Source organism: Rana temporaria, chromosome 2 (assembly GCF_905171775.1).
Source record: "Rana temporaria chromosome 2, aRanTem1.1, whole genome shotgun sequence".
Taxonomy (NCBI): Eukaryota; Metazoa; Chordata; class Amphibia; order Anura; family Ranidae; genus Rana; species Rana temporaria.
The window spans coordinates 263431443-263449558 of record NC_053490.1 but is presented as its reverse complement, the minus strand read 5'-3'; the positions used below and the strand labels follow the sequence as shown (position 1 = coordinate 263449558).

The window sequence follows — 18116 nt, the reverse complement described above, 5'->3', positions numbered from 1 at the left end:
GCACATACACCACAGGATTTTCTGCGGAGCCTGGCCTTGGGCCAGAGAAATGCAGCCCCATCCCTACCAGGAGGCATCAGAATTTAGACAGATTAGGGAGAGCCTTGCCCACAACTGGTGCAAGCATTGTGCACAAGGCCAGATTCAACCCAGGAGGAAAAAGACCCCCCCACCGCCATCACCATTCCTTACCAGATACTCGCCAGCACCCCCACTCAACAAGAGGCACTGACATTCTCTCCTCCGAAAACATATAAGAACAGATACTAAACTCGATCTTAGCCAAAAGGCAGAGAAGCGATATTTCAGCCAAATAAGCAGACCTGGAGGAAGCAGAAAGTGGAAAACTGGTCTTGCAAACCAATTAATGGGAAGATGATCAATTTACAAAATAAATTCAATAGTTACACCATACATTTTATTTTAAAATACATTACAAAATTTCACATTTGTTATATAATCTTTATATTGGTGCATTGTAGTCATAACAAAAATATATGAAAAAATCCCTGCAGAATTCATGAAATATTAAATACAGCACTATCTTTTTCTGAAAAAAACTTTATACAAATAACACGGAACAATGTTTATGCTTCTGCTTTCCACCCATTACCAAAGAGAGGGTAGCTTAAAATGCCATGAAAGCTATCATTTGAAGAAAATTGGTAAATTACACTTGAGCTTGTGGACTTTCAGTTTCCAAACATATTAATGGATACATATGTTTGCAGTGAACACAATGCTGCAATGGAAGAAGTAATGACGATATGAAGCCGTTATAAGACTGTGGAAAATAAAGCCCAATCTAATCATTATAATTCAGTGGTCTACACAATTATAGCTGAGCAACAGCAACACCCTTTATTCTTAAGCCTCATACACAAGATCGGACTTCCATCTGACTTTTCTGTGGATTTTTGTCCAAAGGGGCGTTGGCCAAGAACTTGGTATGCATACACACGGCAGAACTTTTTCAGCCAACAAACCACATGGTTTTTCAGCTCTTTACCGCCACCCTTTGGGAAACTTCTGCTATTGTTGTCTGATGTTTAGCATTGGTTCTGAGCATGCATGTTTGTACTTTGGATTTTAGTCCGATGGACTTGTGTACACACGATCGGATGATCCGACGTAACACATTTGTTGACGAAAAGTTTGATAGCATGAACAGCGAACATTTGTCTGCGGAAATTTCAACAAAGATTGTCCCATGGAGCATACAGATGGTCAGATTGTCCGATAAAACACGTCTGTCGGAACGTCTGGATGGGCCTTTAGTGACCTTAAACAGACTTGTATTGCAGAGGGAGTGATGGTGTCCAGTTCTATTACGGAGTATAATGGGTCAAACTGTGTTGCCTATTGGACTACACAGTCACACTGCACAACAGCTATAACAGTAAGTGGAGGTAAAACTATTTTGTTTCTAGCACATACATGTGCAACTTTTGCAGGTGGGTTCTTTTTTCACCTTTGTCCGGATTGCACAGCCGGGTTTCATCTGGGGATGGGATACTGAGTATTTATTTAAAGGTGTCGGACAGTAGTGGTTAAGACTGCTATGAGTAAGCGCTAGTGTAGTGAAAAACAATGTTTATCCAGACTACATATCTATTTCTGCGACCTGAACTGGGCTATAAGCCCTGTATGTCCTTCTAAAAACATTACCTATGTCCTGCATACAATTTTTGCCATCTTGAAAGTTCTAGGAGGTTAGGTTATGATACCTAGGTGTGACAGACAGACATTGGTGTTCTAAGAAGCTATAAGGAAGGGGAAAGGTTGCATGCAGAGAAAAACTATTAATATGGGAAGAAACGTGTGACCTTACAAATAAAGAGGACCAGGGTTCCCCCCCCCTTCCAGAAATTTTAATTTGTGTCTCCTTCACTTGTTCCTTTTTTCCCTGGCAAACAGAGTGAAAACTGGATTTATTAAAGTGATCGTATTAAATTCTGCAGTCAGAGACCTTTAGTGACAAATCCAAGTCGGTGCATTTACCTTTTCTTTCCCAGAACAACACCTATAACCTCTTCCACAAAGTACCTTTTAGCACCAAAAGCTTTACCATTACAGTTAAAGTGGGAGTTCACCCGGAATTTTTTTTTTAACATTAGATTGATGCTCATTTTGTCAAGGGGAATCGGGTCGTTTTTTTTAAAATCGACGCAGTACTTACCGTTTTAAAGAGCGATCTTCTCCGCCGCTTCCGGGTATGGTCTTGGGGACTGGGCGTTCCTATTTGATTGACAGGCTTCCGACAGGCTTCCGACGGTCGCATACATCGCGTCACGAGTAGCCGAAAGTCGGTGCGGCTCTATACGGCGCCTGCGCACCGACGTTCGGCTACTTTCGGAAAATCGTGACGCGATGTATTCGACCATCGGAAGCCTGTCAATCAAGTAGGAACGCCCAGTCCCGCAGCCCATACCCGGAAGCGGCGGAGAAGATGCAAATTAAATGGTAAATAATGGAAAAATTCCCCCAGGGTTTTTTAGCAGCAGATGAATTATTAGACAAAATTTAAATGTATTAAATTTATTTTTTATTTTTTAACATTTGTAGAATAAACTAAGTGTTAAAATATGGGCTCTGGTTTACAAATGACCCATCAGACATGACAACATTTTAGTTTAAGCAGATATACTTTAATAATACAGTAGTTCTGCCCCAAATATGTACCCCAATGCGTTTCGCCCAAAAAGAGTCGTCTTCTTTAGGGGGACCAAGTTGTCTAAATATAAGAATACATCAAGATCTTGGAGATACATCATATCACAATATGTATATAATTGTCCATATGGACACGTCAGATATAATTACCTCTAATAGATGGGAAATGTTAGTGGAACCATAGACTTAAGAATCCAGGTCACTCTCTAGGACAGGGGTCTCAAACTGGTGACCCTCCAGCTGTTGCAGAACTACCATTTCCATGAGGCATTGCATGGCTGACAGTTACAAGCATCACTCCCATAGGCAGAGGAATGATGGGACTTGTAGTTCCGAAACAGCTGGAGGGCCCCCAGTTTGAGACCCCTGCTCTAGGACATCCCCACCACCCTTCTAGCGAGGCTCAAGGTGACTGTCTTGCGAGAAGCCATACTTAGGTACCCAAATGGAAGAAGGGCTGAACACCTGTTATAGACAATTCCCAGAAATGGTTTAAATTGTTTCAAGTATATATAAATTGCTATATGTGGATTAGTGCGCTCTGCACCTGATGTGTCCATATGGACAATTATATACATATTGTGATGTGATATATCTCTAAGATCTTGATGTATTCTTAAACTTAGACAACTTAGTTCTTGAAGAACTCTTTTTGGTCAAAACACGTTTGTACACATATTTGGGGCAGAACTACTGTATTATTGAAGCATATCTGCCTATTCTAAAATGTTGTCATGTCTGATGGGTCATTTGTAAACCAGAGCTCATATTTTAACACTTTGTGATTTTTTTAACATTTGTAGAATAAAAGATTTTTTCATACATTTCAACTTTGTCCAATATTTCATCAGCTGCTAAAAAAAACCCATACAGGATTTTTTCCATCATTTAACTCCACCTTTTGGGACCATGTTACTCCCCATATTTAGGATTTATAATGGTTGAAAGTGGACCCCTGCCAAACCAGCCCCCCTAACACCGTGCAGGACTCTTCTCCCCTGTGGTCGCTGTGACAATTGAGTTTTATGTGGCTTTGCTGGCCCCACACAACCACATCATTTGTTCACAGAGATCTGCCTCCAAGGCAGATGGACTTGTAACACTTGGTGGAACATGTTTTCTATGATCACTGCACCATACTAGTCCATTAACACTTCCTCCAACTCAGTAACTGAAAGGAGCTGGAGGAAAAGTCTACATGAGCCTGTGCATTGCACCCTTGATCTTCTGATCACGGTCGCAGTGCGTTGCAGGCTCATTCGCAAAAAATAATAAATAGGCATATGTTTGCTTTAAATATGGGTGCACGTTTTTTTATTTTGCAAAAGGTGGAGTTAGCCTTTAAAACACTGCCAAATTCCGATTACAAAAAAAAAAAAGAAATTGAAGATCACAAAGTTGTTGCAGAGCTATTTAAAGGAAACTACAGTTGAGAGAAAAACTAAATACTTAGATAAGTAATGTATTTATGTTTAAATGCCTTCTAAAGTATGAGCAGAGCTTCTACTAAACAAAAAACAATATTTCACATTACCCTAATTTGCTATAAATGGTTTCAACAATCAAGGCCATTAATAGAAACTGTAAACCCTTGTATTTAGTAACTAAAGGATCCTTATTAGAAACACATCTACTCTAGCTGGCAGTTACACCTTTGCAACTGTTAGGAGACATTTTAGCACAATTCTTTATACAAAGCTGTATATTTTTTCAGGATATCTGGCATTAGCCACAATAAAACTAGGCTGTACCAAGATACATTTTTTTTCCCGTTTAGAATTGTGGTTTTTGAATCATTGCCAAATTACATGACTCAACTTGTTTTGCATTTCCTAATGCAGCTTGAAATTGATTACTTTCTCAATGACCGCAAGCTTCCCTGCTAAGGCAGCCCCACACCATATTTCACACTACAAAAATGGAAGAGACTTTGGTAATGGTTTAAACTATTGTAGTATTTTTGAAGACTGCTGTACCAGTAGGTCAACAGACGATCAGGCCTACACCTAAAACTGTCACTGTTTTTTTTGTAGTAATTTCCTAGTAATGTTCCTCTCTTAGTATTCTTATCACAGGTTCATGAAAAGAGATGACCCTGAATTCAAAATCCTAAGTTGTCACCAAATGGTTATTTTTCACTTGTATAGTTATTGCAAAGAGTTCCTCTATAGTGCTCACTGTAGGATACTTTCTCAGTGAAAGGGCTATAGGACAGAGGTCCAAGTGCTGTTTTCCTAACTGGGTCCTTTAAGTTGATAAAATTATTAGAAATATTTTTGTAATCAGTTCCAGTCTTATGAGCTTTTCTAGTATTTCTTGAGGTCAACTAAATATCTTTTATTCTGGCCATAGTGAACATCAACAGAATCCTACTGTAAAGAGAATGGATTTGTAATACCCAACTCATTTACTGGAACATACGACTCGAATGACTTTTTTTTCAAGATTTCATTATTGTAAATCCCCATTGCTTTTCTAGCAATGACCTTAAAGGGGTTGTAAAGGAAATCATTTTTTTGCATAATCAGCTTTCTTTACCTTAAGACATTGCTCCTTTAACTTCCTCGTGCTTCGTTTTTGCTTATAAATGTCTCTATTTGTTCTCTGTTATCTTCACTTCCTGGTTGTCCAATTCTAACTACACACAGTGAAGGGAGGCTTTACTGCTTGTGTGTAGGGACGTGCTCGCCCCCTCCTAGGAACTACAGCAGAGCGCTCTCTACGTTTGAGAGACTGCAAGGAGGTGTGTATTAGTGGGCGTGTCTATGACCCTGCAGCACCACCTCCCTTGGCTTAGTTTCATTTACTAAGCTTCACTGCCCCGCCTGGACTCCGCCCCCTTTCTGTGTGAAGAACTCCTAAGCTGTGTAGGCTGGGTGGCCGTATTTGTAAACAATGAATACAAATCTAGTGGGCGGTATAGTGGGCGGTATATGTAAATCACCTTTGTAGGTTCTCGTGCCGTTTTTTAACAAAAAATGCACTGCGCATGTGCGATATCGCAATGCATACTGGGAAATGTAGATACATTACTACAGCGACGTCGGTTACATGAACGAGCGCCGCAAAGCAGGAAGTAAAGCACAGCAATGAGACTGGAACGCCGGAGTGTGATATACATGCAGGATTTCCACAGGTATTCATTTGATTTTAAAGAGAAAGAATACATTATTCTGTCTGTATACCTAGCAGACATTAAGTTTAGCCCCAATTTTTTTTTCCTTTACAACTCCTTTAAATTGTTTAAACCATTTGTTTATTAAAACTATGGCCATGTAAGTTCTTGTATATGTTTGTGTTAAAAGACTGCTTTTGTTCACAATTATGATTTTGAGTAAAATCATATTACAGATTATAGCCAGAATATTCCCAAGAGTTTTACCGCCAACTGCATGCCATACGTTACAATGATAACATGAGTTCTAACAATTCCCCTACTGACCTGTTAATTGACTGTGTCACTACTTATAAATCTAGTAACACACACCATCAGTCTTTTACTAAAATTTACCATTGCTATTAACCAAAATATAATACATGGTACATTAGATCATCACGGTATTAATGGTGCGCATGTATTACACAAATAATTACACATACAACTGTGCTCATTTGCAAATGTAAAAACAAAAAAGAATACCTACGCAATATGTGGAGGCTTCATTAACAAAAAACTGTAGAAATAAAAACAAACCTTTCCACAGTTTCCTATGTTTAGTTAGATACATTTTCTCTAGAAATCTGTAACCAATGTGAACATGAACTTACAGCAAAATGTAAGAGCAACAACAACAACAACAAGCAACTATTACAAAACAAAACAATGTATGAATATACCTTTAATGGCTCAGATGATAACCATTGCAAGGCTTTTTGAGACAATAAAATATGTCAAAGTATGGTTTAGCAGTTCTGTACTGGTCTGTACTCCAGAGTAGTCAACGAAATTGCTTCAGTAGAAAAGTTTTTTTTTTTTCAGTAGACAAAGGCACATCCTGGCACAGACAAGTAATTAACATGGAAAGTCATCAAAATGAGAAAGTGGTGGCAAAAATGGCTTTCACAAAAAGTGTGCCTAGGGGGGTTTCAGCTACCAAGGGAGGTAATTTTCCGAGTATGAAATGTTGCTTTTTTCTGATCATGGCGTAGGCTGCGAATGGTACTGTTAATTGCTGCCACACAGGCTTTCCAGTCATGACCACAGTCTTTCAGATCAAATGATGGATAATTCATCTGTAGGAAATCTAGAAGAAATCAAACAAGAAATAGTATTTGAATTGCATTTGTTATACAATGTTTGAAGACATGCACTACAACAGTTAAAAGAGAAGCATGGACTTTTTTTTTTGCAGATTTATACTTGCCTACCGTGTATTCCCAGAAATAAGACATACCCTGAAAATAAGACCTACTGTTATTTTCGGGGAGTGCTTTAATATAAGCCCTACCCTGAAAATAAGCCTTAGTTTAAAGTGCTTGTAAAATGCTGGAATCCACTCTATTACAGTAATATATAATGTACGATATGTATGTTTCTGGTACAGCGCCGCTCAGGCACTCAGCTGACCTCTTGCTGCTCTCCTCTTTGTCTCCCAGCTGTCAGCGGAGGATCTCGCCCCCCCCCTGCAGTGCTCGGAGCGGGGAAGAAAGCTCCGGCAAGTCACAGAAGCGCTAAGCGGCATTGTAATGAAGGTATTTGACACAATTACAGTGAGGCAAAAAAGTATTTAGTCAGCCACCAATTGTGCAAGTTCTCCCACTTAAAAAGATGAGAGGCCTTTAATTGTCATCATAGGTATACCTCAACTATGAGAGACAAAATGTGGAAACAAATCCAGACAGACAATCACATTGTCTGATTTGGAAAGAATTTATTTGCAAATTATGGTGGAAAATAAGTATTTGGTCAATATCAAAAGTACTATATCTATATCTCAATACTTTGTTATATATTCTTTGTTGGCAATGACAGAGGTCAAACGTTTTCTGTAAGTCGTTACAAGGTTGTCAGACACTGTTGCTGGTATGTTGGCCCATTCCTCCATGCAGATCTCCTCTAGAGCAGTGATGTTTTGGGGCTGTCGCTGGGCAAAACGGACTTTCAACTCCCTCCAAAAGGTTTTCTATGGGGTTAAGATCTGTAGACTGGCTAGGCCACTCCAGGACCTTGAAATGCTTCTTACGAAGCCACTCCTTCGTTGCCTGGGCAGTGTGTTTGGGATCATTGTCATGCTGAAAGACCCAGCAATGTTTCATCTCCAATGCCCTTGTTGATGGGAGGAGGTTTGCACTCAAAATCTCACGATACATGGCCCTATTCATTTGATCATGTACACGGATCAGTCGTCCTGTTCCCTTTGCAGAGAAACAGCCTCATGCTTCACAGTAGGTATGGTTTTCTTTGGTTGCAACTCAGCATTCTCTCTCCTCCATATGACATCTGTCCATATGACATTCTCCCAATCCTCTTCTGATTATCCAAATGCTCTCTAGCAAACCTCAGACGGGCCCGGACATGTACTGGCTTAAGCAGGGGGACACGTCTGGCACTGCAGGATCTGAGTCCCTAGCAGCGTAGTGTGATACTGATGGTAGCCTTTGTTACATTGGTCCCAGCTCTCTGCAGGTCATTCACTAGGACTCCATTGTTGCCAGTGCCACATTGTATACAAAGCGCTTGAATATCATCACAAATGTAAGTGTTCTGACTTCATTAAACCTTTGATATGTAAAATAGAGTTACCCTATGTATCCTTTTTTTTCTTCTATGATATGACACAACCCTTCTACATCTATTTGGGATTCCCTGGACCATCATTTTCTATGAGACAACCCACTAGGAAGTCACCTTTCCCTGAGATTCTCTCTATCCTGCTGGTGTTTTCTCATCTCTGGCACAGCATCAGGAAGTCCATAGGTTCGCCCAAATTACATTGCGATTCAACCACGCAAGCCTTTTTGACCCATTGAATGTAGGTTCTCTAAGGTTCATACATTCTGGTAAGCCTTTTACCTGTGGGGTGATTCCCTTCACTTCATCACTTGCACAGATCTGCATGGTTTGAAGTCGTCACCATATTTTGAACTTTGTCAACACCGAAGTTTGATCACTCCAAGGACAGATAGTCTGCATTTTTGCACCTGTTTTGAATTTCCTGCATATAGACTTTCATAGTGTGCTTATGGGGACATTTCTATTTACATTGTTCCTTATCAATATTTGAGCACTTTATTTATCAAGTTTTTACGTATTTATTTATTTTAGTTTTCACGTATTTATTTATTCATTCATTTATATATTTTAATTAGCGCTACACTTTTTTTGTTTACCTGTAGGTATAAGTGGTCTGTAAGGGTTTACAACCACTTTAAAGTGGAAGTCCAGCCTAAAACTAAAATCTACTTGTAGGCACAATCTAAGACTAACCTATCTATATCTGTAAAGCAAAACTCGTTAAGACATACCTTTTCTGAAGCCGATCCAGTCCAGTCTACAGCATCGGATGCTGTGTGGAAGAGACAGCCGACAACGGCTGGGAAATGTCAGGGAAGTGACGTCACCCATAGACTTACTATGGGGCATCCTGTTCTGCACACTCCTACACAGAGAAGCTCCTGCCGACAGCTCAGCGTGGGATCAGATTGGCTTCAGAAAAGGTATGTATAGCGAGTTTTGTTTTACAGGGCAAGATAGGTTAGTGTTAGATTGTGGCTGCAAGTAGATTTAGAGATTCTAGTTTTAGACGGGACTTTCACTTTAAGCCAAGGGTGATTTTCTTCATGCAGGAGAAAATGTCCATAACCTTTAGACACTACCACAAAACAAAGGAGTGGGGTATGGTTATAGGGAGGAGCCTAGTGGGTGTATCCTCTATAGCTTTGTCAGTGTCTAATCACCTGAGGTACATGCCTATATGGTGTATGAATACTATGCCTCTGTTCTGTACTGTACAATTAAAGTGGTTGTAAACCCTTCCATATACCCAGTGAAACAATTGGCCTCAGGTGATACACAAAGATCAAACAAATCCTCCTACATAAGTTGTACCTTTTTATCTAGAGGATCCTCTCCTCTACAGCCATTTAAAGACCAGTATTTATGAAGCTTGTCTAAGCTGTAGGAAAAAAAGAAGGCAGAGAGCTGAAGTTACACTCTGCAGAGCTCAGTAAAGAGAGCTCTGAGAGCTGACTGGAGGGAAGGGACACCCCTCGCCTCACACAGGAACAGAGCTGAGGCTGTCAAAGGGCTGGAGTTCCCTCCCATGTCACCTTTCTTTCTCTTGGTGTCAATAAAACTTGTCAGAAGTAACTCATGCTGATGATGTGAATGTATAATATATATATGTAAAGTGCTGTTTAAATTAACAGCACTATATAAGTTCCTGAAATAATAATAGCAGAGGAATGAAAAAGCAGACAGAAATTATACTTTGCGGTTGAATTAATAAAACTGGAGAATGCTAAATCTGGTGCAGCTGTGCAAGGAAACCGAACAGTTTCTAATTTCAGTTTGTTCAATTAAAGTATTGTGTTACTAAACCCAGAACCCTGCATTCCCAGTAAATATAAATTGCTAAATACCCTTTTCTCATCAGCTGTATATAGCAGTCTTGTGACTTCTATCAGTTTCTGGCTGAGCACTGGTTAAAGCTTGTCCTAAGAAGGAAAGTTTTGGGTTGGGGCATATGTAAGGCTACTAATAAAGACCATAGTGCATTAAATTATCCCTACGCGTTTCATGGAATTACTCCACTTCTCACTTTTACTCCACTGGGGCAGATGCGTCAAAATATCTGTAACAAAACATAAATGCCAATATGGTCTCATATTGTATACCAGACAGTAGGAAAGGAGGAGGACAGTAAACCTCCCTTTGCAATACTCACATTAGGCTGAATATAAAGTGAAAAACAAGCAGAAGGAAGGCCACTCAATATAAGTCTGTCCTGGGAGCTGAGGTATAGGGGCCCAAGGAACAAAGCAGGAACACGTAAGTATTCCTCAGGGAAAAAAAAATAAGTCCAAAAATAGTGTATGGGTGCTCCATTACTAAAATTAGGACAAATTGTATAGAGAAAATATCACTATGAATATATGATGTTATCATGGGTAAAAGTGAGTGGGAACCCGTAACCAAAATTGGAACAAAGAAATACCAGTGTAAAGGATAGGTGTATCCAAAGCAGAAAAACACCTTGACATGGAAGAAAAAAGTTCAGCAATACTAGTGTAATGGAGAAAACCCCAATATCTAAGATGGGTATGAGTGCATGGAGACAGAAAAGCAATGAGGAACATCCCAGAGTTTTTCCCGTCACAAAGGGCCGTCCTCCAAAGAATGATGTGCACAAGAGGTGTTGCCAAAATAATTGTCTGGTGTCAAATGGGGATCTTAAATGCTCCTGCCATATCCAGGGCCCCGCCCAGCATCACGCTAGCATGATGATTAGGGGAGAGTGAGACGTTCTCACCGGAACTTCGAAACCGCTCTGCAGGACTGCAAACAACACTCCCCTGGTGTCAGCCTAAGATGGCAGAATAACAAAGCTGGCATCGCTACGCCACGAGGATGTCATGTGCAGGGCGTGTGGGCATAGCTCCGATGCAAACTTGGACACACCTGCCCAGTCCCCCGTACCAACCAAAGGTGGGTGGGAGGAAATAGGGAGGGCCGCCCCATAAGCATTGCAGTTCCCGGTAAACAGACAGAAGAGCAGGCCAACTGATGCAGATGGGGCTGCACAGGCTAGCTAGAATATATGTTGTAGTGTACAAGTAATTTTGTGTATCCCAGGAATCCTACTAGTGGGCGAACAGACCAATATACGGTCTGCCATTGATTACAAAGAAATGATGGATAGGTTACATAACAGTCAGCTATACATGCCTCCATCCCTGTCAATTTATGAAGAAAAGTTTTTTTTTGGGACTTAATGCAGCCATCACATCTAATGACTGGTAAGCTGCAATATATTTCCTTTTTGGTTTTGGGTTTATTACCGCTTTAACTACCCAGGATGAAAATTTGATCCTCTCTCTGTACCGGCTATTGGGATGTTCTTTTAGTTCCATTCCCTTTGTTTCCTACAGTGTCCACTTCATAGTATATATTTCTGCTTACATCTCTCCTATTGCCAGCGACCTAATGAGAATCTTTAAAGCAACTGTTGGTGTGAACTGATGTTCTGTTGGACGGCTTTTTCCTGGTGATGTGTCCTGATCAAGTCACTTTACGGTAAGCACTGTAGCAGAGTGACCCCGTGACACTGAGCAAAATGGTGGTTTATGACAGATTTTGTAGGAAGCGAGTACACTAATGGCACAGGTATGTGCTGGCTTCACATGAGAGCCAGAAACAGAGCTCAAAAGGCTCACCCCCTTGAAGAGGTCAGTGTGTGAAGGGAGTCCTATCGGGTGCTGGTGTGCACCATGGTGTCCAGGTTGGGACAGAGCAATGCCCAAGCCTAAGAGAGAGCCCATGAGGGACAGAGCAGCTAGGAAGCTGTAAGGAAGACGCAGAGCTGAGGTGCAGAGTCTGTTCATAAACACAGGGACAGGTTTCATGGTCAGGAGGATCAAAAAAAAAGGTAGTGATGGTCAGGAAGACCCTGAAGCGATACTTGGAGCAGTAAAGCTGCCACAAGTGAGCCAGGTGGCTGAATATTATGTTATTGCAATGATGGTGATAACCCCTGCATGGGAAGACATACAGGTGTAACGTTCTGATGTTCGTTTGAATAAAAGCGGTCAGGAAAGCCCTAAAAACTAAATCTGGCATGGAGTAAACCCACTGCTTCATGCAAAGCGATTGTGGAGTGTATGTCAAGTTAGCAACATTCCAAAATCAGTTTGCAAAACGCAGTGCGATTTGCAGAATCGGATCACATGGTGTGAACACCCATGCGATCTGGGTTTGGTGCGGACAAAAAAAAAACTGTCCTGCACAAGTTTTGGATGCGATTGCGGTGCGATTTGAGTCATACAAATCCATGGCTCAAATCGCACCCTAGAGACACCGCATGCAATTCGCACAGGAGAGTGCTGCGATTCCTGCACCGCACCAGTGTGAACATGGGCTAAGTGTTTTTGTCTGCACTGTTGTGCATATATGGCCTTTGGATATATAGAGAGCTTGCATGGATAATCAGATATTCTCTAATACCTATGACGCGCGATACATTTGAAGATTTGATAAACCCCAACACAAAAATGTAATGTATTGCAGCTTACCGGCAAACTCCAACACTATCCAGCCCAGGATTCAGACATGAGGGCAATGTAAGCTGCTGCAGGTTTTTGCAGGTATCTCTAGGTTCTAGCAGCTTTCTTTCTTTTTAAGTGACACAGTCTCATTAACTACAGATGCAGTAATGTAAGTAATAAATATATTAAATAAAGCACATTAGCAAGTGTCATTCAGCAAACATTGAGAATACAAATACTTAACAAGGGCCCCCTAAATGTACAGCAGGATACTTAATAAGTCATTTGACTTTTCTAAAAAAGCAATTCTCAATGCATCTATAAAGAGTGAAACTTGCTGGTGGTCCAACGGAGGTCCTAAAAACATACCTTTTAAAGCACCAATCCTGTTGGAATCTAAAGGCAAAACGCCACGTTCCAGGTTCCCATAGACATTGCTTTTTACTAATATATCTTCTGGGAAAAGATGTCTAATTAAATATCTAGCAGACAGCTCTGGGCGAGGCTTTCCTTTGCCTATGTATATCACTGAGAAGGGTAACTGCACATTTCTCCAAGGTTCACCAAAACACTCTGAAAGGCACAAAGGAATAAAAACTGTAAAAAACATAGCATAATACATTTTAAAACCTAAATACGGTATTTTTGTTGACTTCGCTAAAAAAAAAAAAAAAAAACATAAACAAGATTTTTTTTTTAAATAAATAAAAAATAAATGTATAAATATATATATTTTTTAAATGTCACCTTATTTTGGCACATACATCCAAAGCAATTTTCTAACTGTGAATCAGGATTGTGCAATGTGTGTAAGCATGACTACTTGTAGCTACCACTGGGGGCACTTGTGAAAGAGTTTAAAATGTGGGAGCACAACAGCCATCACCTCATAAAAGGGAGTGCCTGAATGAGAACATTCGTGGTAGAAACGTCTACCAATTAATAAGCAGCATACCTGGTTATTGCAATAAATGTTGCATGATATTTTTTACATGCCATGTTTGATATTATTATACCAGTTAGAGACCTTTTATGGTATTTATAGTATAAGCCCTGGAGTGGTTCAGTTAGACCACCAGGGTGTACATATATTCTCTGGAATGGCTCCTCCACTGTGTATTAATTCCTACATGTGTCCCTAGCAGTTGTTAGTTTGAAAGCCCAAATCACAATCTGACTGCACAAGTCAGTGACAGTGGCTCTTGCTTTTTTTGAGCATTGTAAAAAAACGTGTTAAAATAATTATATCATGTAATTTGGTAACGTTTTGTAACCAAGTAACATGGTTGCAGCTGTTACTACAGATCTTAAAGTGACACTAAAGGTTCCCGTTTAAAAATAAAAATAAACTAACAAACATGTCATTCTTACCTCTACTGTGCAACTAGTTTTGCACAGAGTGGCCCCGATCCACCTCTTCTGGGGGTCCCCAGGCGGCTCCACATTAGAAAACCCCCTCTAAGAAGCTCTCTGCAGAGGTGGTTACCTTGCGGGCGCGCTCCCGTGTCATACACTTGGCTTCTATAGACACCGAGTGTATGACTCGGCCCCGCCCCTGCGTCATTGGATTTGATTGACAGCAGCGGGAGCCAATGGCTGCGCTGCTATCAATCTAGCCAATCAAAGCCAGGACTCGAGGGAGAGAAGGACGGTGGGGACGTGCCCATGGAAATCTGGGGTTCAGGTAATTAAAATTGGGGGGCAGGGCACTGCAAGGTGTTTTTTCACCTTAATGCACAGGATGCATGATGGATGGTGAAAAAAAACACATAGGTTTACAACCCCTTTAAGCTTTTTCTGAGATCTAATTGTAACTTTAACTGCAGCACAGCCCTATGGTGAAAGAAAAAGTTTTGTTCTTTCTTTTTAAATAAATATTGTTTTTTTTTTACAGTGGTTGTTACCTTTAGACATGAAATATGAACACAGCATGTCCTTCTATAGTGTGTACTTGTCTCAAAAAAAGGTAATAGGGGAGGGATTTTCAGCCAATTGACAGCCTCTACTCTGTTCCTGTGTGCTGCGTAAAGGGGGCTTTGTCCCTTCCATCCAATCAGCTCTTAGAGCTCTCCTCACTGCAGAATGTAGCTTCAGCTCTCCGCCCCTGTTTTCTGACAGCTTAGAAAAGTTTTATACATATTGGACTTTGAATGGATGTAGAGAAGAGAAGACTGCAGATAAAGAGGTGCAACTTATGTAGGAGGATGTATTCATTTATCTGTATCACCTGAGGCCAGTCACTTCACTGGGTATATGTAAGGGTTTACAACTACTTTAACTTCAGATTTTTGCCAAATGTTATTTTCATTTTTCTTTTCCTATTTGTATACAAACACTTTTTACATTTTCATATTGTGTTCTGTTAAAACAAACTTCATTTTTTTTTTTTTCAATTTCATCTGTAAATAATCTCACAATGCTTTCACTCAGGGACATTATTAGGGATCCAGTTATAAAGCAGCAGAATGGCTTTAACGCAGCGATATTTCTACTGTAAAGTAAAGGCATATTTATAAAGGAATAAATGGTAAAAAAAAAAAAGAGTCCCAGGAAAAGGAGATCTCAGTCATAAGACTTGTCAAAGTGTGAATGGGCTCTCCTCCTATCACTGAGTGCTTTCTGCAATGCAGGCACAATATGTAGTAGCTACTGTAGTAATATGTAGTAGTAAAGAAGAGTGTACATAGCAATATTCCCTCTCCATAATCAACGGGCCCCTTCTTCCAGGTTTGTGATGCAATAGATATTATGCCAGAATCAGGATGACAACCATCTTTAAAAACAAGCCACTCCCCCCCATATTTGCCACACAGGCAAAATCAGCATATAGACAAATTCTTCAAATGAATGTTATCTGCGGAGCCCTGTCTAAGCTAGAAATATTACCTATAGGATCAGAAGAATGATGTTTCATTGGTGTTCCAATGCCTGGAGGTCCTGGAAACCAGTTATCCCTTTGTTTGTTTAACAGATTTGCTTGTAAAAAGCTTGAATTTTCTGCAAGCGTCTGATTATTTTCAGTGACTCCTGCCTCATGATCCTCCTCAACTGCATCATCAGAATCCAGACAAATGGAATCCTCAGGCGCTTGGGAAACAGCTTGATTAGGGAACAGGTTTACCTTCAAGGGAAAAAACATTTCTTAAACAATCACCTACTATAAATCAGGGCAGCCTCGCTCAGTTTGCTTTCATTACTGAGATATTTTAGAAACAGGAGTATAATACAAGTACAAATACAGTAAAATCTTGGTTTGCGAGCATAATTAGCTCCGGAAGCATGCTTGTAATCCAAAGCACTTGTATATCAAAGAAAATGTTCCCATAAGAAATAATGGAAACTCAGATGATTTGTTCCACAACCATTTATTCATACATCCTTCAGTTTATAGTCCATATTAAAAGATTATAGCAATGTAATAGGTTATGTAACCATAAAATGCCCATCCACAAATGGCAGCCTCCACAAGGGGATTTGAAGAAAAATCCAGCATGAGCTACAGAGTATAAAAAAAGAGAGGCACCTCTAAGTCTAGCAATATGGTTACATTTAATGAAGGTACAACATTTAGCAACTCACATGGTTAATGATTAAAACAGGCGCATCTAAGCTTGCAGGCATCCGGGGTAAAACGATCCACATAGACCATCCTCCTCACTGCCGGCTCTCACTGCTGTCAGTCTGCAATCATAACCGGGAAGACTACCCTGCAGTAGAGCAATCTGAAAGCGAGGCTTAAAGGGCTCGTGGAGCTTAGCGTGGAAGGGACGACATCAATGGCGGTGCGGAGGATGTTCTATTTGGACAGCTTTCCCCCGGATGCCTACATACTTAGATGTCTCTTAATCATCAACCAGGTAAGTTTCTAAATGTTGTACCTTCATTAAATGTAACCATATTGCTACACTTAGAGGCGCCTGCCTCTCTTCTTTTTTATACTCAGTTGTGACATGACGCTACTCTTATATCAAAAGATTGCTTGTCTTGCAAAAACGCTCTCAAAGCAAGTTACTCTCAAACCAAGGTTTTACTGTATACAGAGTGTAAAAAGTAAAATACAGCTTTTTTCCAGAAGCACACAGAAATATAAGCTACAGTTAAAACTTACAGCATTTTTTTTGGTTTCTAAATGTAAACATCGAATCATGGCGTTAACGTTTGTGGTACAGGTTTTCCAATCCTTTCCATATTCGCCAAGATCACATTCAGGGAATATAGATGCCAAGAACTCTGCAAAACAAAAAGAACCTTAATCAAAACTCAGTAGACAAGTGAGAACCTTAAGCCCCAATTCACACTGATGTGATGCAGGAAACGCAGCCATTCTTATGCATTTCCCGCACCGCATAGCAAACGAACTGTTCATGACATCTGCTGCGGGTGTCGACTATAAGTTAACGACACCCCAAAAGCTTGAAAAATGCAGTGCATTTGTCAGAACAGGATAGCATGGGTATGAATACCCTTGTGATCTGGTTCCAATGCGGACACAAAAAAGTTGCCTGCACATTCTTCATGCGGATCCAGTGTGATTTGAGCCATTCAAAATGAATGGGCTCAAATCGCACCGCACATAATTACATGTGATTTGCACAGGAATGCGGTGCGATTCCGGTGAGAATCAGTGTGACAGTGTATACCAGGGTTTAAAGCGGAATTCCAGGCACATACTAACCAAGCCTAAAATTGCTCCCACCTCCCTTTTAACTCCTACTAACTAACCTGTCGAAGGAAGATGCGTATACTTATATTCTGAAGTAGCTCTGGTCCAGTCACACGATCTCCCCAGCGGCCAGCTTCAGGGGAGAGGGGAAAGTTTAGACAACAGATGGAATGCCTGGGTGATGACATCACCCATAGGCTTATATGGGGCATCTGTTGTTGGCTATCCCTCCTCTCCCTTAAAGCTAGACAATGGGAGCCAATCACGTGACTGGACCAGAGCGTAGGTGAGAATAGGTAAGTATAAGCATATTCTTTCTACAGGGTAGTTAGTATAGGAGTTAGAAGTGGTAGGGAGCCATTTAAGCTTAGTTAGAGCCTAGAATTCTACTTTAACGTCAAAAGTAAAAAATGCTACAAAAATGATCGCTAGGCTTTTTTCATCTTAACAACATACATTTCCTAGGCAGTTTGTTTTTGCCACATCACGGGGTCATGTGATCACAGAATATCCAGTGAGCTTCACATGAAAAACATGGCTGCTGGTACCAGGATTATGCATGCCAATTACAGTTATC

At 40.5% G+C, this 18116-nt stretch overlaps 1 protein-coding gene and 1 pseudogene across 1 annotated transcript in view; both read right to left on the bottom strand.

The window, feature by feature from the left end:
- Positions 1–220: 220 nt before the first annotated feature.
- LOC120930002 lies at positions 221–302 on the bottom strand (annotated as a pseudogene).
- A 3751-nt stretch (positions 303–4053) lies between these two features.
- The window catches only part of BEND2 (BEN domain containing 2), a 36126-nt gene continuing 22063 nt past the window's right edge, over positions 4054–18116 (bottom strand). Inside the window, exons 8-11 of the mRNA XM_040336883.1 lie at positions 16985–17106; positions 15763–15997; positions 13246–13449; positions 4054–6917 (exon numbers count right to left, since the gene is read on the bottom strand). Coding sequence (XP_040192817.1) covers positions 6760–6917; positions 13246–13449; positions 15763–15997; positions 16985–17106 — 719 coding nt within the window. The 3' untranslated portion in view covers positions 4054–6759. The remainder of the gene's footprint in view (positions 6918–13245; positions 13450–15762; positions 15998–16984; positions 17107–18116) is intronic.